Source organism: Hyalella azteca, unplaced genomic scaffold, assembly GCF_000764305.2.
Source record: "Hyalella azteca isolate HAZT.00-mixed unplaced genomic scaffold, Hazt_2.0.2 contig8022, whole genome shotgun sequence".
Classification (NCBI taxonomy): domain Eukaryota; kingdom Metazoa; phylum Arthropoda; class Malacostraca; order Amphipoda; family Hyalellidae; genus Hyalella; species Hyalella azteca.
Window position 1 is genome coordinate 1,883 of NW_025938128.1, and position 25,024 is coordinate 26,906.

Genomic DNA, 25,024 nt, shown 5'->3' on the forward strand with positions numbered 1-25,024 from the left:
TGCAAATGTATGACGTCACCATTTCAACCATCAACGAACGCATGGAACTAAAACAAAGCTTAATATAAAGGAAAAACTAGAGAGGTGACGGAATTACCCACGATGTCGGAATATACTGCGTTTAGCCTAATGCTATATTAGTTGACAAGGGTAAACGCGGTAGGCCTATATTCCGACACATTAAGGATGTAGCAAGAAATGAATGGCTACTATAAAAATATCACCATATGTGCAACTCGATTTCTGATGGTTTATGTCACTCTCAAAACACCACACTACGCGCCAGCAGTAATTAAACATCACAAACTGTTGCCAACTTGCAATATTTATTTAAAAGCCTTTAGAATTTAAACCTACAAAATCCCTGAATTCTGATGCTGTGTGTGACTAAATTTGGCATATTGTGAGAGTGAGACTAATTCTGGCAGTGCTTCAAACTAATAATTTGTAATTCCAGCGCCCTGTGTTGGAATTCCGATGCCCTGTGTGAGCTGTATCAGAATACAACACAGCTCGAAACAAGCTTAATTAAAAAATTTTAATTTTTCAATTAGCTAAGCTTTTGGTAATACTTTAGATTAAGTGCATAAAAAAAAGGTGTTTTTTATTATATGTTTTTTGGGATGTAGATTAAGAATCTGATATCCGTTTTTGGGGGTCAGCATCGAAAATTTTAAATGGAACCTGTTCCTAACTGGACCTAACCTGCAAGTTTTTCGTTGATTGGCTAGGTTTTTCCGGCCGCCGGACGGACTCCAAACATAGAAAAAACCTATTGGCTAGGCCGCTAGGTTTTTCCGGCCGCCGGATGGACTCCAAACATAGAAAAAACCTAGCCAATCAACTAAAACCTTGCAGGTTAGGTCAGTAGGTCCAGTTAGGAACAGGTTCTATTAAAAATTTCCGATGCCGACCGCCAAAAACGGATTTCAGATTCTTAATCTTCACCCCAAAAAACATATAATTGAAAAAACCTTTTTTTTTTTTTTGGATGCACTTAATCTAAACTTTGGTCGTTATGACTAGAGTGTTGCAGAAGAAGAACCTCGTAAAGTGGGTCGCTAAGGGACGCTTCTAAAGTAATACCAAGCTTTTAATTAAGAGCTATTAGGCTTTTAATTAAGAAATGTTAATATTTGGACACAGCTTGGAATGAGCTGTGTCAGGATGGAATTCTAATTTCGAAGGTTCATATATTATTTTGATCCACCAAGACCACTTTTTCTACCCAACATCGTTATTTGAGGCAAAAAATGAACTTCTTAAAGGCTTAAAACATGTATGATAATTTGCTCAGTTTCTATAAAGTACCTACCTAATCACTTGGAAGTTGTATGCCTGCACCTTTCATTCAACAATTAAAATTAGACTTATAAAAAGTATTAGTTAGTTGAAAATTTGTCTCTTAAGTTGTATAAAAAGTATTAGTTAGTTGAAAATTTGTCTCTTAAGTTGACTGCAATGAACTAAACTTCATTAAGTAATTATAACTACGCTGCAAAGCTGAGTTTTCCATCATGCACACTAAACACGCAATTCAGAGTTCAGACAAGCAGAACTACATATCGCGTGGGCTAACGTGCAACTGAATTAAATACCTAGCTTCTTTCCCGCATCCCGATCCCGGTGCATAATCTAGCGGGATGATCAATGCGGACGGTAACCGAGTCCAACTAATCATTCGTATACTTAGTGCAAGAGAATGAATAATTATGTTGTTTCTGATCAAACAAACAAAAACTTTTTCTGTTTCTGATCAATGCGGACGGTAACCGAGTCCAACTAATCATTCGTATACTTAGTGCAAGAGAATGAATAATTATGTTGTTTCTGATCAAACGAACGAATACTTTTTCTGTTTCTGATCAAACAAACAAAAACTTCTGATCAAACAAACGAAAACAAACTTTTTGAAGATAATTCTGAAATCGTAACGTCTATTGAATTCTAATACGGATCGTTAATTTTAGCATCGTATTTCCAAAAATCAAGTATTGCATTTCTTTAAATTGAAAAACATTCTTTTACATCAAAAACAACGAATTTTTTCTTACAGCTCCTCACGAATGACGAATGAATGCTCCTCATATTGATGAATGACAATCTCACTCATATACGTAGCTAAAAATTTTAAATTGAACGATTTTGTCATTTCAAAGACTCCATTGATTGGAAGTGTATTCAAGAAAAGTTTCTGAAATAGTAGGAACATTTCCATTATCATTCTGAAATAGAAGCGTCATTTCCGTTCTTATATATAAACAGGATTAATAAAATACCTATCAAATCCATCCAATGTCATTCAATTTGTGATGTATGAAAAAAAAAACTTTCAATCATTTAAATCTCAGAATTGAATGTGAATCAAATCTATTTATTGTGAAATCAAACTAGACACAACCAAAACATAAGTGTGTGTGACACCGTCTTGTAATACGCAAACATAGAAAGCACGATGTGAACGTACGCAGTGAAAGAGTACCGGTAGCAGTTTATTTCATAATTTTGTGTGATATCAAAAACTTTGTTGGTGTTGTCCAATCGTGAGAATTTTTTTTACAATTGTGGATGTGTTTTTTTTATTTTAGAACGTATTCATTGCAAAAATGTGTCCACTAGCCTACAGATGAACGACTAGTTAACTTTATTAGGCGTTGGCAACACGGGATTGGATTTCAAACCACACATGATTTCAGAAGTGCGGCAGTTTCTAATGAGCTCAGTTTATCAATTTTCATTGCAGTGGAAGGTGGTATAATGCGGTGGTAGGGTTGATTTTTCAAAACGTTTTCTTATATTGAAATGAGAATATATTACCTATACAGAATTCCACACTGCTGTGTATGTCTAATTCCAAGCTGTGTTGGAATTAGTTTTTTTGTGTCTAGAACCATCGCTCAACTTAATCATCTATTAATTTACCACTTGAAATTGGCAAATACAAGTATACTTAGTGGATTCCTAATATATTCACAGACTTATTTAAAAGTCTCAAACCATAATATTCTTTCTACACAAACAGTTTATCACTATTTGGTAGAGCAATGTCAACTATCAACTTTGACAAGTTTTTCGATGTTCTCACTGGGTGATGTGCGTCGTGCACAGTCTCTCTTTGGATCTTAACATTTTCCTGCCAGACGGCCCAGACCTAGTGTTTTGGCAATAGTATGGTGCGCAATAGTATGACGTCACTATTTCAACCATCAACGAATGCGTGGAACTAAGAGAAAGCTTAATATAAAGGAAAAAGTTGAAAAAGTGTCAGAATCACCTACGATTTTGGAATATACCACGTTTACCTACGTTAAAAGACCCCTTTTTCCAAGGATCAAATCATTCTAGTATTTACAGATAGGCCTACCCTACTGAAATAGTAATTGCATTTTTATATTTATTCCATGAATTAAAACAAAGCAAAAACCAAAATGGCCAATTTAGAGAATTAGGTTAAATTGTCAAAAAATTCTGGATAAAATAACTTCCACTGTTCAGTTTTAATATTTGTATGCAAAAATTTTTTTTAGTAAGTGCTTATTATTTTATCATTTACAGGCTTACTAACAATCCGGAATATAAGCAAATGAAAAAATATTGTTTATATTGTTTATAGCAGCAAAAATGTTTGTAGCAAAAATTGTCTATAGCAGGCTAAGCAGGGTCTGTACCAACTACCAGTCGAGGAAAACCTGAAAAGTCATGGAATTTGATTTTTCATTTTCCAGGCCTGGAAAGTCACCGGATTTCATTTCATGAATAGTCATGGAATTTACAAATAAAAGAAGAAAAATGCAAAAAATGTGTTTGTGTAGTCTCTCGTTTGTCGTTTCCTACATTTTGATTGGCACAGTTTCTTGTTTGTCACCATGCCTGGAAAGTGTAAATTTCATGACTTACGCCATAAGTCATGAAATTTACACTTTCCAGCAGCCAGACATGCATGTTTGCTTATGGAGCTCTGTTGGATGAGCTAGATGAACTGAATAAGAAGATGAAAAGGAATATGGAGGAGGGCCTTGAGGTGCTTGAGCAAGCAGCAGATGAATATGCAGAAGCAATGGAGAGAAAAAGGGATTTGAAAGTTATTGCCAAGTTCAACGTCATGAGGCAATCTTTGAAATCAAAGCAACAGAAGCTAGACACTCTTGAACTGAACATTAAAGAAAAAGTTGATGAAATAGCTGCCACTTGAATGTTAGGGTAGTGGTGGTGAAGAGTGTTCTGAACTGTATTGACATTATCATGTACAATCTTGTGTGCATTACTCAATATTTGTTGTGTGATTTGACACTATTGAATTCATAATAATACCAGTGTGGGCTTCATTTCAGATTTGTGTCATTTATTTTCCTGTGTCTTCCTGCTCTATGCATTTACACATTTGCTATTCATGAACTGTAGGAAATGATAGAATATACACAAAGAATCTTCCAGTCATGCTAAACCTGTCATATATGAGTATTGGAAAATTATATTGATGGGCATTGAGGGTCATGAAATTTTTTTTTTCCAAACTGTCAAATGGGGTAATAAGGGACAGGTGGGGTAAATCGGGACAGTTGTCCCACATTTCATAGAAATGCTGTAGCAGCTAAACTAATCAAAATATTGCAAAACTAAGAATAGTGGCATAAAGTTCAACATCTTTACTATCTATGTAACATAAAGCAAGTTAGGAAATCATACATTTACTAACTTTAAAAAATCCCTGAAAGAAAGTGTGAAAAGTGAAATTTGGGAAAAGTACCTCTGCTAAGGTCTCTAGCAAAAAAAATATTTGCTGTATTAAAAAATTTTACTTACATGAAAGTTGCACACAGGTGTTGGCTTAAAAACATGATTGATGGAATTTGCCTATCTCATTAAAAAAACGGCTGTCATTTCTGCAGGGCGGGGTAATAAGGGACACTCCTAAAAATGCATATACAGTAGAACCTAAGTTAACAAAGGCCCCAGTTATCAAAAATGTATTAATAATAAAAAATTTTGATTACATTTACTTTACTCAGCAAAAAAAATTAACTAAAGGAAAAATTAATGCATCATTGGTCATCACAAAATTGTGCATAGAATGTCATAGATAGAATTGTGCACCAGGCAACCAGGGTTGGCAATGATTAAATCAAAATTATTAAATCACGTGATTAAATCACTTGATTTTTTTTATTTATTTGATTTTTTTTATTTTTTCATATATTTAAATATATTGAGTGGCAGTCTTTAATTTATAGTGAGGTATTGTTATTCATGGTTTAGTATTAATGTACTATGAATGACAAATTGGTATATAAACTTGTTGCCTTTAGTGTGTATTAGGTTCCAATAGATTGAATGTTTTTGGTACAGAGGCATCAAGTGTGCAATACATTGTACATAGCTAGCAGCTTAGCTAATTCTTATAAGGCTATAAGTAGTCTTTAACTATTTGACTATTTGTTATATATTGATTACAATATACAATTTAAATGTGTTAGCTAGCTTATACCTGTCTCTTATACACATCTAGATGTGTATAAGAGACAGGACTTAACAATAATTGTTTACCCAAAAATCCCTAAGTGGTAAACACCACCTTGGCCTGTTGGCCATTATTGAAGGCAATAAGTGCCCTTTTTAGCCATCAATTATGATCCATATACTGTTATTGCTAGTAGGCTAATTGCAACATAAAAAATAACACTTCAAAAAAGACAAAAAAGTTGAAAAAAATCAAAAAAATCAAATAAATCAAAAAAATCATGAAAAAAATAAAAAAATCATTGATTTTTGATTTTTTTGATTTTTTTTAAATAAAAAAAATCACCAACCCTGCAGGCAACATAGAATGGAAAGTAATTAACATAAACTATAAATATATTTCTCCAAAAAATATGATGGTTGTCACTAAAATATTCCTTTCTGTTATGGGTATGTATGTCTTTATGATGTTTTTGTATGTATGTCTTTATGATGAATTCACTTGACTCAATTAAAATGGTGCAAAATTACAATTACTTCACCAATTCAATTAGTTTATCTGCTACAACATTTCTCCAAAATGTTGGAGGACTGTCCCTTATTACTCCACCCGTCCCTTATTACCCCGCCTGTCCCTTATTACCCCGTTTGATGGTACATTTTAATGTAATGAACAGACCCATTGGTCTCAAAGCAATATTTTGTGACATATATAGCCAAGTTAAAATATATTTAACAGGTATATGTGATATGAAAGATATCTTGAAGTTTCTCAATGTTAGTAGCATTTAAATCTATGTGGAAACATGAATTTTTAGTATTTTTTAGTCACTTAATGCCTTGAAACTTGACTTCAATGCAGCCTTTTATTTTGGACAAATTCCAATTTATTGTCCGTTGAGCTGTTGGTGCTGCTGGCCAATGCTGTCATTTGTTTACTTAGTATGTAGTTGTATCTTGTGAAAAAACCTCATACTATCTTGGTGAGAACTTGTAGACTTATTTTATCACAGCCAAATTAGCTTTCTGTGTGATCATTGAGCAAAATATCAAAGTTTAAATTTTTGATGGATCTATCATTGCAGATGCTGACCCAGCTCCAAGATTCATGGATGCTCGTGTCCGTGCTATTCTGAAGGACTTGACGGGTTGTGACCATAGCAAAGTCTTCAGACATCGTGCCCTGTTGTCAATCTCTGCTCCTGAGATTGTGTTTTTCACAGATGAACAACTGAAAATTGTAAGTAATATTCATCTGTCCAACATTTTTTACTTACTTTTAAATATTATTGATGCTAGATTTGGAATATGATAAATATTATAAATATTATTTATTGATATTTATATAAATATTATAAATAAATATTATTGATGCTAGATTTTAGTTGCAAGTTCCATCATAGCTACCCAAATCTGTTCTTGATCTGAATATCTAAAGTCTGTATTTTATTCCTCAAAGATGTCAATTCTTTATGGTTAGCCATCTTTGTTGACATGATGAGATTTTGTTGACAAACAAACTGATGATTAGTTTTGTTTCATGTTGTCACACAGTCACTGAAAGTTGAACTAATCTTAATGCCTATATTATGCAACCAAGCATTTGTGCAAAGCACAGATATTGTTCAATGAATCTTGCAGTACTGCTCAGCTGGGCAAAATTCAATCCCACAAATTCAATCACTCATGATGGCTTTGGTGTCTTTTCTGAACAAGTCTTACAAGCAAGTTTACCATTTAGTAAAAAATTCAACAAAGTTCCCTACAAATATCAATAAACTCTTGTTGGAAATGTAAATTAAAACATTTACTGAAACTTTTCCAGTATTCAATTGTAAGCTTTTAGTGTGGCATCAAAATCTGCTCAAATCATCTGCTTGAAGAAGTGAATAATTTTAAATCCCTAAGCTGTCACATGTCATAATATTTGAAATAATTCACCTTATAATTATCAAGACAACTGCTTTAGGTTTGTGTAAATTTTACTGTAAAAAGCATTTCATTTATCATTTTGATTCATTGTCATACCTATTTGATTATAGAATTAAGGTAACATAAATCGCCTGTGGAAGTGGTCCATAAATTTTACTTTTTCTTCCAGGCTCAAAATGATGCTAAGATAAAGGCTGACAAGTTACTGTCAATGCCACCTGTGGTTAAGGTCCGAGCTGAGGAAGTGCAAGACATCAGTTTTGATCCTGCCTTGCAGGGCATCATGCCAAACTTCAAAATTGTTTTCACTGACATCTCTCTTGGGATACCTGATAATGTGAGCTCTAGTTTTTAGTTTATATGCTGGCATATTACAGTAAGTTTTGTTAGGTGCTGTTTATCTGCTAAGACCTGATCTATATCCAAGAATTTTAATTCCCTGGATTAAAAATTTTGGAATACCTACCAATTACTCTGGGATTGAGTTGTTTTACCATTCATCAATATCAAGAGTGAATATGTTAGTTATTATATTAATTTTTTTTTGTAGAAGTGGTATGTCTACTTTTCATTTTTTTGGTGCAAGCTTATAATTGTTTTCACTTGTCAACAGAAACGTATCATTGTTGTGAGGGAGAACAGCGGCAAGCTAAGGCATGCCAATGGGGCAGAACGTCAAAGAATGAATGAAATCTACAATCCTCGTAAAGGCCGCAAGCATTACGTATCTGAGCTTTTTACCGCCAAATGCCTGCCTGTGAGTTACAATGAGAAAAAAATCAGCAGTACTAGTTGTTTTCTCTTGGGTGAACTCCTATCGGTTTGTAAGAAATGTAAACTTTAATATCAGTAGTTTATGTTGAATAAAATTTTATTTTTATGCTTTATAATATAACGACTTAAATGTGTCACGTAGACAAAACTTATCCTAGTTATTTCCCATTTCTTCTGCTTACATTTAGTTTTGTATTCTCATCTCAATGATGTTTTTCAACAAAGCCGAGACACTCAATCATTATTTCAAGGATATATAATTAATGCCAATTGCTGCATGAAACTGGTATATTATTGGAAGACAGGCATTAAAGTTAAGCCGGGACATAGGAAGGGCACATTTTCCATCTCAACAAATTACTAGCATTACTTGATATTCTTTATAATATTTCATGTATGACCAAAAGATATAGTTATAATCGCCCTACATTTATTTGCAAATTATAGGTTATTGCTTAAATTACCAATTTTTCCAGTGTTGTAGAAAGAAATCAATTTTTTGGCTGATTAATCTATCATGCCCACAGGATGTACTGGCACGAGGACAGTACGAGTTTGTGCTGGATCGTGCCTGCCTTCAGTTCGAGCCTGATGAGCCGGAGTATCAAAGTGTGGTAGCTTATGTTTATGAAGCTCTAGATAAGAAGCAGCACTACGACTCGCTCCTCTCGACACGACACTACGGCCCTATGCTCTTCTTCCTTGTCTGGCACAAGTGCTTGAATAATTTCCTAGAGCATCATCTCATGGCTGGCAGGTCCGTTAATTAACCTTAATTGGACAAATGGCAGCTTTGAATGCTTTATTTGCGTTCAAAAATTGACCACCGGTCAATCAATTAAGTAGTTGTTCTAGAAAGCGCATCAATTCTTAAAAGAGATATTTCTATTGTCAAATTTCCACTTCCATCTCTAATAAGAACTCGTTGACTGTGATTAAAAATTCGTTCCTAGAAAGCGTTACCTAAATTCCATTAATGTATACGTTTAGCAGAGAACTCTGGAAATGTTGCAGTACTATCTTAAGAGCCCATTAACAATCAGTCATTTTTTAAAAACAATATTCACTATACAATATCATTTCTGAAGATCATCAGTTATCTACGCAAGATATCAAACAGAAAAAAATTGAAAAACCAATACTTCTAAAAATTTTATTATTCCATGTTCCTTTCCACTCGCATTGATGAAAAACTAAAATAATTTGTAATTTCTTCAGGTTGGATGTTGCTAGTCAGGTTGTGAAGTTGTACTGCCTCCTGCATCAGAAGAGTGACGTTGCTAAAGCGATGACAGACTTCAGAGACCCGATGCATGTTGTGCAGGTATGATTATATAGTGTATAGTGAGATATCTTCTATAGTGAGGGGAAGGTACAGGCATTGTGTATAGCGAGGGGCAGGTGCGGGCATCGTGTATAGTGAGGGGCAGGTGCGGGCATTGTGTATAGTGAGGGGCAGGTGCGGGCATTGTGTATAGTGAGGGGCAGGTGCGGGCATCGTGTATAGTGAGGGGCATGTGAGGGCATCGTGTATAGTGAGGGACAGGTGAGGGCATCGTGTATAGTGAGGGGCAGATGAGGGCATTGTGTATAGTGAGGAACAGGTGAGGGCATTGTGTATAGTGAGGGATAGGCGAGAAGATCGTGTGTAATAGAAATATTAAATGTAATTGGATCAATCGGTGGATATATATGGTCGTATATATTTACAGGTTGTTGCACACTCGCTAGATACTCGTTTACTTGAAATAATTGGTTGAGCTTGTAAAAGGAAGGTTCAAAGAACTTTATTATTTTGCAGACATTTGTGTCCCTAGAATGCATGGACACCTCGGCACGCGTGCAGCTCGCCCTGAAGCAATGCAAGGAATTATTACGCAGTCAGCAGCAAGTGGAACAGAATGTTGCTGCTGCCCTTGGTCAATCATCCTGAATACAATTAAATTGTTTAAATACTCGTCAAAGTATGTGCAGTTGCCAGGCTTATAAATCAATGCAAAATGTGTTGACAAGTGAAGCGAAAATTAAGTTGGCTTTGTAAGTTATCGAACAGTTGAATTTTATCACGTTTCTCAAAATTCTTTGTAAATAAAAATTCTTTACAATTATTTGTCTGTAATTTATCTGCCGCATCCTACGATATAATTAAGATTGCACAGACGATCTTTGCAAAATACTGGTTGTTTGTCAGAAGATGAAATATTTGATGAGGCGCTCTTTCTTTATCTGATATTTTCACTGCTATTAAGGGCTGGTGCGAATAAGACATTTTCATCTGCTGTAGTTGGTTGCAGTTTGGATGTAGATGGAGGCAAACTAGATGCTTTTCGTCGATTGGTTTTCACCCAAATTCGGTGTCCTGTACAGTCTAAATTGTCTGTATAACACTTGCCTTTACAACAAGCCTTGCACAGTTCGTACTCGCACTTCCCCCCCTGAAAAACGATAAATTGGGATCAATACGGTACATTGCTTAAGGTTTTGAAAGAGTATTGTAATATTACACAGGCGTTAATTTACATTGGCGTTTATAAATACATGCTAACAATGACCTGTAAAATTAAGCGTCAAAGTAGCGGTGCATACATATTATCGTTTCCAGCTAAATTGCGATTTTCCCGTCTGCACCAACTTTACTAATGACGTTGCTATGTGTTGGAAATTAACAGATGTTCAACATTCATGCACACAAAATTATTCAAATAAAGAAAATTGAAATTACACGAGACATTGAGCAATTCAACTATCTCATTTACCTCGATGAAAATTTTCGGATTCTCCTGAAAAAAAAAATATATACTCACCCGCGGACTCCGACAAATGCACAAGTTGACGGTCTCAGAATTAGACCCCAAGAACTTTTTTCGCGGGTTTCGTAAAAGCTTCTTAGCTTTCTTTTTGGACAAGGTTCCAAAAGCACCACTTCTAAGAAGCAAGTCAGCTTCCTTCTCTTCGAAGTCGTCGCATTCAAGCGCTCTCTTGCCTTCAATACCACTCATGATTTCTTGCCGCTGTTGAGCTTTGAGTTGACCTTCCCTACAGCGCCGTGCGTGTTCGGCCGGCGATGTGCGGACGTAAGGCTGGCACAACCACGGCCGTAGCGGCAGCTGCTCCAAGTAGTTGTTCTCTGCCGTAAAAAATGACTGTAAACGGGTGGCCATAGTTTTAATAGTACGATCAATTAATTAATTAAACGATCAATTAATTTGAGCCATGATTTTTAAACTGCATGAGCGGGCGTTTTTAAAATTATTCATACAATTCAAACCCTTGAGTGGTTTTCACCATATTATAAACTGAACCAAAACCATGAACTATCAAAATTCACGAGGTAATTCGGATGCAAATCAAAATCAAATATGATTTTACAATCAAAATGAACATGTTAACACAAGATGGACGCTTACCAGGAACCCACGACGTCTGACCAGTCACGTACGGCGTCATCCTCTCCTTCAGGAGCTGCACTGCGTTCTGCATGTCCGCCACGGAGCTGCACCTGCTCACCGTCTGACGAATGTCGCTGTTCTCGGCCATGCTGAAGCTGCGGATGACGATGATGTATAAGATTCATCTGCTTTTTATATTATACATTACAANTAAGAATGTCTTAGAATTACGTCTCGTTTCATGACGGTTCTCGGCTGAAACGAGACGTTCTCGTTTCTCGTTTATGGAAAAAATGCACTATTCTGCTCGCCCGTCTGCTCTGTCTGTCTGTCCGTGACCTCAAGTTTTCGTCGGCGAGAAAGTGCGCTCTCTGTCACTCACTGCAGTGAGTACTGAGTTATAATTTTATACATTACAAATGACTGCAGATGACAGTGTCTTAGAATTACGTCTTGTTTCATGACGGTATTACTAAGAAGACTTATCGGCACACGAGCATGGAGTTTGGGAGTGGTAATACATAAACAAAGGATTTATTGCATCCCAATACGAGTGGTAATAAATGAGCACAGGATAACTATGGCATCACAGAACCTTTCCTGGAAATAGGACTGACATTCTAAAGAGTTTACCATTGTCGATGGATAATTAGTATTTAGTTGCAGTTCATGAGCGTAAATGAGGAAAAGTTCTCCGTAAACCATCATGGGGTTCAGGTGCGGTAATATTGGAACACAGATCATATTGAATAACTGGGCCTTTCCCATAAAATTGAGCTTAATATCACGATACCTAGCTTTATCGATATTGAATATATAAAGCACTACTCATATAATTGAAACCCTGCCACACACCAGTGATGAAGAAGCTTGAAAAGATGGCCTCGACTGTAGCTCAGAGGACATGGATGCTCCTCGGCCAGCTGCAGATACTCCAGCGCCATCTGCCATACAGTTGGTGCGGAACCTGCAAAAATTAAAGGTGTCGTTAGGTTGTAAAAATCGCGGAAGATTGGGTCATAATTTACACAATCATCAGAAGGAAGAAGTTAGGTAAAAATAAGCTGGAATAGCTAGATATTTAACGCGTTTTCATTGATATTCGTGCATTTAAGTTCGTGATGGAAGCTTATATAGAAACTCCTGTTAATGCAGCGAACAGATCGCGAACCGCCATACATGGATACAATAACTGATGTAAAATAAGACAAGCAAACTAAACAGAAAATGCAGAAAATCATATACTAAACACATGATAGAAATCACGACATAAAGAAATACCTGGACTAACCAGGGAAGAGGCTGGGGTCAGCAAATATGGCGGGATTGTGGAGGTTGCCTTCTGCACTCATGACGCCCTGAGCGCCGGTCGCGGCGAGGCAGCGCTCAACGTCTGCCTTGTATTGGATGTTGCCGTTAGCGAACACCGGCACGTCGACGGCTTCTCTGTACAAAAAATTTAATCAATTTAGAGTCTTTTGCCGTCATATATTATTTCAATGTTTTCTCTTTACACGCAATAGTAGTACAACATATAATTAACAGCCTACGCTGTAATATAAGGTCCGATTTCCGCGTTTTCTAGAAAAATACACGATTTTTTCATGTTTTCTTTATGCAAACAATATTTTATGAAGTTACAGCAGAAACATGAGAACTGATTTCAAAGTTTTCCTGAAATATAACGTAATATTTGTATGTTTACACACTGCAGACAATAACATCTCAATCATTGACAGCCTAAGTAGCTATATCAGGTAGTATTTCCATGTTATTTAACTGCAAAGGAATAATATAATAATCAGTGAGAGCTCATTCCGAAACATCAGGCTAAAGTAAATAATGGACGCAAACATGGTAGAATGATATTTACATAATTCTTGTCAAAGATCGGTACGGGAACGAAAAATTCACGAAAGAGTCTGAATTTTTTGACGTGCAAATCGAAAATGCATCCGCTATCAGCAGCGAGCCATTTTTCGAGATGGGTCCCACACGTAAATCGTATCAAATAGAAAACGATGCTTCATTAATTACATGAAATTAAAAAGATATTTCAACAGAATCTTAAGGATTGCATGCAAAGAAACATGCTAAGTTGATTCGCAACTTTAAAGCAACGAACACCTGACACTGGTAATAACTCTAAATTAAAGTTGAACGAAACTCCAATACAAAGATGGACCATCTTTATGGCAGCATTAACTCTCGAATCCAAAGCAATTGTTTTGTGCGCGTCCGTCGGAAATAAATTTAATGGCCTTTTTGTTCTTTTTAGCGAAAGAAATTATCGTCCGGGGGTTGCATGTCCGCATTATTTTAGGAGCGTCGACGAGAATCGAATTAATTCAATGGAGAGTCTGGGCACTTGACAACAAGGCAGGAAAGTTGTCTGATGGGAAATTTCCTTCTAAAATTAAAGAAGAGAATGGAGTAAGGAAGTATTTCATAGAGATAGTGTATTACCAAATAATGTGTCACAAGAAAATTTTTTCCATGTCCCTTTCAGTTCGTAGCAATAACGTCAGCGTTTGTCATAACTGTTAAGATTTTAACGGTCGTGAAATTTTGTGTACTCAAATAATTCGTTTCAATAATTTCATTGGGACGAATATAAAATTAATTTAAATAAATTCCGTCAAACACGATTTCCTTGAATTATGTATAAAGTTTTATTTAGTGGATTGAGGTTGAATAAAAGCGTCAACGTTCACCAGTTGATGGCTGTTGAACGTTGATGATGAAGAGGAAAGACGTCTAACAGCAGTGATAACCTGACAACAACGAAGACCAGTCATCTGACCTGACAGCAATGATAACCTGACAACAACGAAGACCTGTCATCTGACCTGACAGCAATTATTTTCCCGCTGGTGGCTCATGGCTTCACATAGTTATTACTTGAACTTTTTACATTCTACATTAATTACATTTTTTCGACATTTTCATTTTTAATTCTTTTCTTACATTACTTAAACTTTTACATTTTACGACAATATTTTCGACACAATCTTTCGCATGTTTTCACTCAAACCTCTGGTTGGAACATCGCGATTTTGACAAGGAACGACTCACCGATGCACAAGGTCCCACTACACTATTTTGTACTCACGTCTCTTTTAAACTATAGTCATTTTGAAGAGGAATTTCTGACCGATGTTCAAGATCCCACTACACTATTTTGCACTCACGTCTCTGCTTAAACTAAAGTGATTTTGAGCTGGAATTTTTCACCGATGTACAAGATCCCACTACACTATTTTGCACTCACGTTTCTGTTTAAACTATAGTGATTTTGAACAGGAATTTCTCACCGATGCACAAGCACTACACTATTTTGCACTCACGTCTCTTTTAAACTATAGTGATTTTGAGCAGGAATTTCTCACTGTTGCACAAGATCCGACTACACTATTTTGAACTCACGTCTCTGCTTAAACTAAAGTCATTTTGAGCTGGAATTTCTCACCGATGTTATGCACAAGATCCCAGTGGTCCATGAGGAAGGCCCCGTATCGTCCCTTGCGGGCGATTGCCTGAGGGCAGCCTAGGTTGATGTCGACGGCATCACAGTGTGGCGACACGAGGCGACAGGCTTCGCCAACCGTCGCCGGGTCGTTGCCGCAGATCTGGCAACGAGATAAAAACCTAGACATCGAATCCTTTTAAAAAATTGCAATAAATATATAGTGTTCAATAAACAAAGACATTGTTATGGGTGTTAGACCACGGGATGGACACAAGAGACATAATAGCGTTCAAAAATTTATTAGTAAAAGTAGGAGCAGTACAATTAAAGGTAAATAAATTATTAAATATAAGGAAGTGCGGATAAGGCACGTAAAACGGCAGAAACTTACACAAGGTACGCGGAATTGGTTAAGAGGATTCGGCGGCGCTTACATGGACCGAGCCTTTTAGTCATGGAGTTGTAAAGACGCAAAGTTCAGAAACAGCATCAAAACGATCACTTAAATTTAAAAAAAATTATCAGAAGCAACCCAACAAATACTACGCCTTGAAGTATTTAAACTTTGCACATATCTTATAATCAGTGCAGATACATCGTACGTTTACCGTTTACTGCGCTTTGAAAATAGACCACACGCGTACGGTATGTTTTGTTTTCTGAGTTAACACAGCATTCCTTTTCCGGATAACTGATTAAAATTTTCTAGATTATTTTAGCAATGAATCACATCTGAGCACCTAAAATGCAGCTAGAACAGGAAGTTTCACTATAAAATGCGTAGATTTTCTGCCAGACAAGGAGACCATACGGCAAGCGAGACGAATTTGGCCCAGCTAAAGTTTAAATGAGCTTTGCCTCGACGAGCTCATCAAGCGAGAGATGAGGTAGGATGATGAAAGCGAGAAGGATCTTTGAAAGCCAAGGTAAAGTTAATCCTTAGCGATTTATTTGCAAGAAAGTGGCGTTCGGAAAAGCGTTCACACGGGAAAAGTGTCAACTTTAAATTTCCGCTAGAAAGTTCACATGGGAGCTTTATTAAATGTAAGAAATTATCATTCGAAAACAAATTCCTCTGTTAAATGCAGAGAAGTGACAGTCACCATTCTTAACAAATTGCACATAATGACACCTACATAAAGGTCACGAAACCAATATAATATAAAGATAACTTTATCAATAAGAGACAAGCACTATTCAACTCACTTGAACAATGAGTGGTCGGTCTTGCTCACAAGACTGGAGATTGTCTCTCCTGTAGCGGGCATCCCGCACGAGCACCACGGAATGCAGCATGGGCGTGTAGCACAGCTCCGCTCCTGTACCATCAACATTTGCGATATTTGCCATTCATTCACAGATTATTACCTTAACTTTTAAACTCATATTTTTCGATACCTATCTCTATTTACCAGGCTTTTAGATACGAATATCATTGGTATTATGGATTTAGATACGGATTCGTCGGAAGAATGTATCCGCAGATAAAGGCATTCTTTTAGATAAACTTTTTCACGTTTTCCGCTACATTAATTGACCTCTGGTTCTGTATCATGGTACCACTCACCGTAGCGCCGCGACAAAAGTCTCCAGGGCAGCTCTGAAGCGTCGACCATAGGCGCTACCACAAGGTGGGCACCCCGCAAAGGACCGCGCCACAGAGCCCAGCCTGGGTGCTCTCCTCTCACACATGCACCCCGCGGCGACGTCACTTCCCGGACGCTGTTGTCTGGGGCCATAACTTCTTCGCTCGGGGAAGAAGAATTTCTGCCAGCTTCTTTATCGTCCATGTGACCGTCAGTGCGAGTGTGGGTTTGTTTTTTTAAATTATGTTGGGTGGAGTTTAGAGGACGGTTGTGGTGTTCTGTCTCAGCATTAGAGCTATGATTGGGACTATTAGGTAATGTATTAATTGCGTATTTTAAACTAAGAGAGCCGTACTCCGAGGACTGTATTTCTGAATGCAGTGTTTCCGAATTTTGTTTTTCATTTTTCACCAAGTGCAAATTCCTTGCAGAACAGCAATTCTTTGGCGAAATATTGTCAGATGAATAGCAACGTGTTGAGCTTAAAACATCAAACATCGAATTACTTTTCCCGGAAACTGTATCCGTACATGTACTCATGCAGGGACTCAAATCTGTGGTATGAGAATCTAATTTAACCGAGTTCCTCGGGGAACCATTGATTTTGCAGACTACAGGATCTATGAGCTTTTCATGTTCGTCTTTAGAATTGCCATTATTAACAGTACATTTTTCTTTGCATTCCTCCAAGGCACGAATGTTTTTATTGTTAATTCCAGGCATTTCTTGGTTTGGGTTTATTTCAAAATCAGGATCGTCCATTGCCGTATTTTGTTGATAGGAACCTTCAAGTAGGTATAACTTATAAGAGGATACCTCGTTGATGGGTATCAAAAAGTGATTGTTGATGTCAGATATCTAACCATGCAAATAGAATTATAAATTAAAGAAACGACAGATCCCCATTGCTAAGTTTTTCAGGCAACGAACTTTACAACAATTTTATGCTTCGGTTAACGTGAGAGTGTATGTTACAAATTGTGAAAACTGCGTTGTTCCACGTCTGTCTGTGTGTAATTGCTTTATGTGAGATGATGTATAATAATTAAATAAAAAATGAGATACAGACTCGACGAAAAACGCGGTCCGAGAGTTATTCGCTTGGACCGAGTCGGTCGCGGCTGCTGAGGTGCCCTCGGGAGCAGAGTTCTGAAAAAAAGAAAACAAATTGATTGAAACAATGGCAAAAAAGTTCATCTAAAAAAACTAATTTCACTATGATAACTCAGGTATATGAAATGATATATGACCATATATTTTCACTTTATGACTTTTAAACCAAGTCATAAACATGATTTACAACGTCTCATTACAGATATTTTTCCCCTGCAATGAGCACGTATGCAAATGAGACCACGAGTACCAGAGTGTTGAATATGGATGACATAAATGGTGACACATAAGCGCGCTCTGAAGTTATAGCTCTGTTTTATCCACGCCAAAAGCAGCACTAAAGGCGAGGCGGAGATGTCTTTGTCTGCCACTTCCGACACTGCAATTAAAACTTGTCCAAGCTGCTGAGTGCATTTCAGAAAGACACGATGAACGTTACACTAATGAAGCGCGAAGAAAATGATTATATGTCGTTTGGAAGTGAGGGAATAACCCTATTAAATGATTAAGATATTACTGTATATACTTACCAGTGACACTTTTCATTAACGAGCAAAATAAACGTGAATCGGCTTTTTCCATTAATATTTTAATTACAAAAACACCAGTTTATAATGTTCATAGAATATTTACTTGTTATAGAAAGGAAATCACAATTTTAAATGAACCTTATTACCATAATAACAACCTTATTACTAATATGAACCTTGTTACCATAATAACAAAGGCTTCAACAAACCTATAGCCATTTGACTCGAATTCTTCATGCAGTTCTAGTGAGGAGTTTCATTTCAATCAAGAAATTGAGATAAAAAATACATTTCATTGTTCAATCTGAGAGGAAATCGTCGGCAAGGTCCTAAAGGACCGAGAATTCAGGATTTCCGCTTTTTCCAGACGGCCTCAACAGTCGCGACGGAACGCAGACAAATGATGTGAGGGCACCTGCTGCTGCTGCTGGTGGTGGTGGTGGTGCTCTGATGGTGGTGATGGCGTGATATAAAGGTGGTGGTGATGATAGTGGTGCTCCGGTGGTCCGTGATAGCAGCGATTTATAAATTAATAATTGGTGTTGGCAACGGCGTGCTCTGAAGTTAATGGAGCCATGATGGCCAGTGGTAGTGGTGATTTCATCCTGGCAATGGTGGTGGTATTGCTATATGGCTCGTTGTGGTGGTGATGATTGAGGATGAGATAATTGCACAAAAGGATCTTTTTAAAAAATATTTTAGGCTACTCATACATTGCTAGTTAGTTAATTTTTTGATGTAAAATTTCTAGACAAAGTTGCTAGGAGATAACAGTCATATAATAGATCAAATGAAAGGCAATTAGAGATAATTATAATTTTAAAAATCCCTACTGACAAATGACAATCCATGCTCTTTGCGGATGATCTCTAATTTTTGTGCAGATGATCTATAATATTTACTGTACATAAATTATTCACATGCGAGATCTTGATTTGCCAAACAAGTGTCGCTTTTTCCATTGATGTGTTTGAATATCACACAAACTACATGTATCATAACTAATATTAAATTGCGCTAAGAACCACGCACGGAAACAGGTTCAATACACTCGTATTCCTCGGTCCCTTCTTATTTACTTGAAGTTATTCAATCAGGTTAATCATAATTTAATCTGGTTTAAAATATGAGATTCAACCACAAATTACTGATGTAATGACCACTCATCCTTTGTGTGGAGTAACGAAGTACGTTGCCCGGAATACCACAACTATCCGAATTTCTTTAACATGGCCATTTACTTTGCCCGAGTGATGATGACATCATCTCAGCAAAAGATTTTCTCGTTTAATGAACACTCGGCCAGGCCAGGCCAGGCCAGCGAACATTCATCTTCGTGTTTTCCGAGCGGTGGCAGATTTTTGAGAAGGTTTGTTTGAGAGGCCGTTTGTGCATCAGTGACCATTAATCTTCCTTGCAATGTCCCCACGGGAGTCCTTGGCAAAAACTCTTCCTATAAACAATAGGCTTTCGAAATTCAAGAAACAAATGGAAGAAACTAATACTAGTGTATTTTATCTTGATGTAGTTTTGAGTTTGGTTCAGGATATGCTAGTGAGGATACCAAAAAATGGAGTTAGAGACAACAGAGCGGGACAGAAAGATTATTAATATTTTGGTTCACGTCAGATTTTTCAACAGAAAATAATTACTAAGTGTATTTAATTTCGACGTAGTTTTGGACTTTATCCATAATATCTTGAAGAAACCAACAGATTGAGTTAGAGAAAACAGTTCGAGTACAAAATGAGGATGACTGTTGTTTTTCAAGTGAGAATTTTAAATTCAATTACTATTAATATAGTAAGGGTGAATAACAGAAAACTCCCAGGATCAAGCTTCTGACGCATTCAACTAAAAATATACAATGCTGCACCAACGCATTTCGAGAAAAAGATGAACTTCGTAGCTAAGTTCAAACATAGCTCCTATGAGGGCGTAAGTTAAATATAACATGGAGCTTCAGAAGACTGCAACTGAAATGGACGTGCTCAAAGGAAAGCAAACAATACAACTTGCCAACTCACTCTGTTATTTTTTCTTTCGTATTTTCATTTGCAACGCTTGGGCTAACAAAGTCAGAACGTATTTATTTTGAAACCGATCAAAAAATGCGCTATAAAAAGTTCCGAGTTTGATCATGCAGATGGGGTGGCAGCCTATGTAAATTTTCTTGACAGCTCATCGACCTGCCGCTACCGTCGGTTCCTAACCCTCATTTACCGCACTCGGAAAAACGAGCGGGACTTTGTCTAAATAGCGATTCACTTTTTGCCCCAGTCTGGGTCATTCTGGCCTAGTTTGGACCGGTAAGAAGGGTCGTGTTAGTGCTATACGTTTACTCTCTGTCCATGCTGGTGGTATGGAAGTGTATTACTATTTGGACACTTTGATCATTTCAGAGACACTCATTTCACTATATGGACACTATGATCCAAATATTTCTCAGAGTGCCGCAGGTTCCATCCATAAGCTGGGCCAATTTAGGCTGGGTCTGACCCGATGCATCTCGATTCGTCCTATCACTGCTAGTCCGACCGGGCGCTGCACTTGAATGCTGCCGAGAAAGTCGAACGCGTAACTTTTCAGAGCAGCTGAACATATTAGAAACTCGTTAAATGACCTGAACTTTGCTTTCACTCAGCGTAAGCAAATTGGAAATATATTTCGAAGTATATCATTAAACTTGTCAAAATAAATTAAACTTATATAACGTTAACGTTGGTCTTAAATTTTTTCGACAAAATTTTTCCAAGTACTAACTGATTTATTTCCATTTTACACAGTTATAAATTTTTCATAATCTTTGCAATTCAAATATTCAAGTAACAACTTCATTGATCACGGCCGAGAAAGTAGACCAGATCTCAAGGTCGGTGTTGCGTACAATGAGGACATGTCTGTTACAATTCCGTCTTATAATATATGCTCGAACGAACACGTCATATCATTCATTGAGGTTTGCTGCGTAGAGCTTCGTGCGCACACTCGGAAAATTGAATGGGTTATATCGTCCAATCATTGATGCAATATCTGGCACACTGAGAACTGACGTAGAACTGATACGCCCTTTATTCCGGGCAAACTGGGTTAGGATGACCCACACAATACCAAAAACCTACACAATGGTAAAAATAAATGGCTATTTGAACAACGCATCCCTTATTCCTCTGAGTGCAAAACCGATCAAAAAATGCGCTATAAAAAGTTCCGAGTTTGATCATGCAGATGGGGTGGCAGCCTATGTAAATTTTCTTGACAGCTCATCGACCTGCCGCTACCGTCGGTTCCTAACCCTCATTTACCGCACTCGGAAAAACGAGCGGGACTTTGTCTAAATAGCGATTCACTTTTTGCCCCAGTCTGGGTCATTCTGGCCTAGTTTGGACCGGTAAGAAGGGTCGTGTTAGTGCTATACGTTTACTCTCTGTCCATGCTGGTGGTATGGAAGTGTATTACTATTTGGACACTTTGATCATTTCAGAGACACTCATTTCACTATATGGACACTATGATCCAAATATTTCTCAGAGTGCCGCAGGTTCCATCCATAAGCTGGGCCAATTTAGGCTGGGTCTGACCCGATGCATCTCGATTCGTCCTATCACTGCTAGTCCGACCGGGCGCTGCACTTGAATGCTGCCGAGAAAGTCGAACGCGTAACTTTTCAGAGCAGCTGAACATATTAGAAACTCGTTAAATGACCTGAACTTTGCTTTCACTCAGCGTAAGCAAATTGGAAATATATTTCGAAGTATATCATTAAACTTGTCAAAATAAATTAAACTTATATAACGTTAACGTTGGTCTTAAATTTTTTCGACAAAATTTTTCCAAGTACTAACTGATTTATTTCCATTTTACACAGTTATAAATTTTTCATAATCTTTGCAATTCAAATATTCAAGTAACAACTTCATTGATCACGGCCGAGAAAGTAGACCAGATCTCAAGGTCGGTGTTGCGTACAATGAGGACATGTCTGTTACAATTCCGTCTTATAATATATGCTCGATCGAACACGCCATATCATACATTGAGGATTGCTGCGTAGAACTTCGTGCGCATACTCAGAAAATTTAATGGGTCACATTGTCCAATCAATGATGCATTATCTGGCACAATGAGAAGTGACGTAGAACTGATACGCCCTTTACTCCGGGCAATCTGGGTTAGGATGACCCACACATTTTTTGTGCAATAGCAAAAACTTGAGCACGAGCAAAAATGCATGGCTATTTGAACAACGCATCCCTTATTCCTCTGAGTGCAGGCATATTAAGTATCGATCGATAAACGCCCCTTAAGTATTCATTCGCAGTTCATGAATCACGACCATGTCCCAGTTCCATTCAAGAAATGATGAAATGTGTTGCAACAGGTTAAATTAACAATAAATTATAGGAGAAGACGAGAGATATTGTATACTTACTATGCTATTATAGTATTATTCATTTTTCGAGTCGGCAAGGTATGGCCATGATGTGTAATTCTTATTCTTCAAAACAATGAGAAACAATATTTTTTTTAATAATAACAAGTAGTGGGACTGTCATTCTACGCAAATTTGATAGCCATGAATTTTGTGATAAACTATATTCCAACAGAGGCAATATCTCGCGAGACTCGAGCCGGAGTGAAAAATGACAAGTCTACGGGACAAGCTAGCCAGAATTGGTTTACGAGTTCAGAATTCTAGCTTGCTGCGCACGGAATTAAAAAAGCGTCCGAGGCACCTTGAACTTTTACAACGTCAAATCCACAGAATTCTAGAATAAACCGCAGGACGTGATATGAAGAACGCTTGGAGTCGCGTCGAATATACAACATTGCGTTATTTGCGTACGAGCAATATTGAAGTGAACAACTATTAAGACATATTAGTGTAATCGGGACATATTACTGAAGAAGCTGCAACTGCGACTGCTGTCACTAAAGCAACAGCTGGTAAATATGCTTAATTAAAATAAAGTTACAACAGTCAAAACCAAATATCAAACAGAAAAAATCATGTTTTCAGTATAACTCGCTTTCCTAGACTTCCAATAAGATGGGTTTTTGCGATTTCATCGGAATAATAAAAGGACGAGGCCGAATCGCAACAAAAGCGCTAAGATGGTTTGTACTGAGGCAGATTTGGTAGCCAGGATCGAGTCCTGGGCCTATACTTTCAAAAAAAGTTGACAGATCGTAAGTTCATCAGCCAATCATTGACGGCCTTCCAAGTAAATTCCACCAATCATAGACAAGAAAATAGAGCGTAAGTACTTACGTTCACTTAGCGAGTTCTGAAAGTATGGCCCTTGGACACGACACTTAACGCTGCGTATTATCTGTACGAACATTTATACTTACCAACAGTTGTCATCTAAACCTAAATCCATATTGACGACAAAAATAACAGAACAGAAGAATATTAGTTGCTCAGCCGTAGTTTGGTTTTAATTAAGAGAGTCGTTAATAAAATTAAAATGTGACGAGGGATTCCTGAAAGCTTTATCGAATTAAGTCCCGCATTAGAAAGACGTTTTCGGTTCAAGATCCAAACTTACAAAAAAAAAAATATGAAGATGAAAGCGTGCTATCTGGATCAAAATCGTATTTAATACTTACTAAATTATAAAAAAAGTTGAGGGGGAATTTCGTTGGTATTAATCATCTAGAGTTTGTATATTGTGAACTGGACTCACAAACTCGATTGTAAATTCGGTAAAACTTTCATAAATTCCCATGGGCGAAAACTAAAGAAATTCGGTAAAACTTTCATAAATTCCCATGGGCGAAAAGTGGAAGAGTTCCTCAAGTGAAGTAGAAAGCGATCAAGCGAAGAAGTAAGAATGACGTACAATCAAGTAAAACAATCACTCGCTGCCTTGCTTGTGCTCGCAGCCAACCAAGAACTCCGCCTCATTGGGAGAAGTCATCCAAAAATGCTTCAGTTTTGCTCGGAAGTTTGCAGAAAAAATCTTCTTCAGTCGCCTGAGCAGTCCAACAGTCCAAGTAAATGGATTTTCTCGTAACAATAAAAAGTTGAAGTTTTTTTAGGCATGGATGGATGGATGGTTTTCGAGGAAAATGATGAATGATGAACTCAATTGTAACATTTGAATCCAAGGCTACAATTATTGCAGTTCTGTAAAGTATATCCTACACCAGCAATATCACTCGGCAATATCATAGAATTGCAAAAAAATATATATGACAGATCAAATGAGAATTATCGAAAACGAAGAAGCCCAATCATTTAATTGAGCTTTGCTGCTCAAAGAAACCCAACAAACAAGACTAATGTAGACCAATCACAAAGCCAATAATCGCTAGTCGTTTCTAGAAGAAGCCTCGTCAAACCAGAATTACCTCTCTTCAAAAACTGACATTAGAGCGTTAAGAAAACGACCATAAATCGTCTTAAAAAGCGCATCAAAGTCACGCACGACCGCCGGCCTAATAAAGACACAATTTATGGGATTGTTGCGACGGGCACGACCTTAGGACCGGCTGTGTCTTTCCTGCGGTAGGAAACAGACGCTTGCTGAGTCATCACAAAAGGGAAGCCAGCTGCAGGCTTATGGATGTGAGGCCGACGTTTAGAATACTGAAAAGCCAATGCATGTAGGAAGCCGGCCACTGACCTTTGAAGTAGCCATGATACCAGTGCAATCGCACTGATATAGGGGCAGGTTTACTAGCGCATAAGATGAGATAAGTGACTGATAGGGGCAGGTTTACTAGCGCATGAGATGAGATAAGGGACTGATAGGGGTAGGTTTACTA

The 25,024-nt window shown here is 37.3% G+C and overlaps 2 protein-coding genes across 2 annotated transcripts in view; one reads left to right on the plus strand and one right to left on the minus strand.

Moving 5' to 3' along the window:
• The window catches only part of LOC108671153 (28S ribosomal protein S22, mitochondrial), a 12,016-nt gene extending 1,750 nt beyond the window's left edge, over positions 1-10,266 (plus strand). Inside the window, exons 2-7 of the mRNA XM_018158635.2 lie at positions 6,543-6,697; positions 7,559-7,726; positions 8,003-8,146; positions 8,691-8,920; positions 9,382-9,487; positions 9,965-10,266. Coding sequence (XP_018014124.1) covers positions 6,543-6,697; positions 7,559-7,726; positions 8,003-8,146; positions 8,691-8,920; positions 9,382-9,487; positions 9,965-10,096 — 935 coding nt within the window. The 3' untranslated portion in view covers positions 10,097-10,266. The remainder of the gene's footprint in view (positions 1-6,542; positions 6,698-7,558; positions 7,727-8,002; positions 8,147-8,690; positions 8,921-9,381; positions 9,488-9,964) is intronic.
• On the minus strand, positions 9,303-18,292 carry LOC108671151 (tRNA-dihydrouridine(16/17) synthase [NAD(P)(+)]-like). Its single transcript, XM_047881453.1, has 8 exons — positions 16,589-18,292; positions 16,228-16,340; positions 15,022-15,181; positions 12,844-12,996; positions 12,408-12,519; positions 11,571-11,707; positions 10,968-11,290; positions 9,303-10,598 (listed from the first exon to the last, which is right to left on the minus strand). The coding sequence occupies exons 1-8, from the start codon at positions 17,367-17,369 to the stop codon at positions 10,386-10,388; spliced, it is 1,992 nt and encodes a 663-aa protein (XP_047737409.1). The 5' UTR covers positions 17,370-18,292; the 3' UTR covers positions 9,303-10,385.
• Between the last annotated feature and the right edge of the window lie 6,732 nt (positions 18,293-25,024).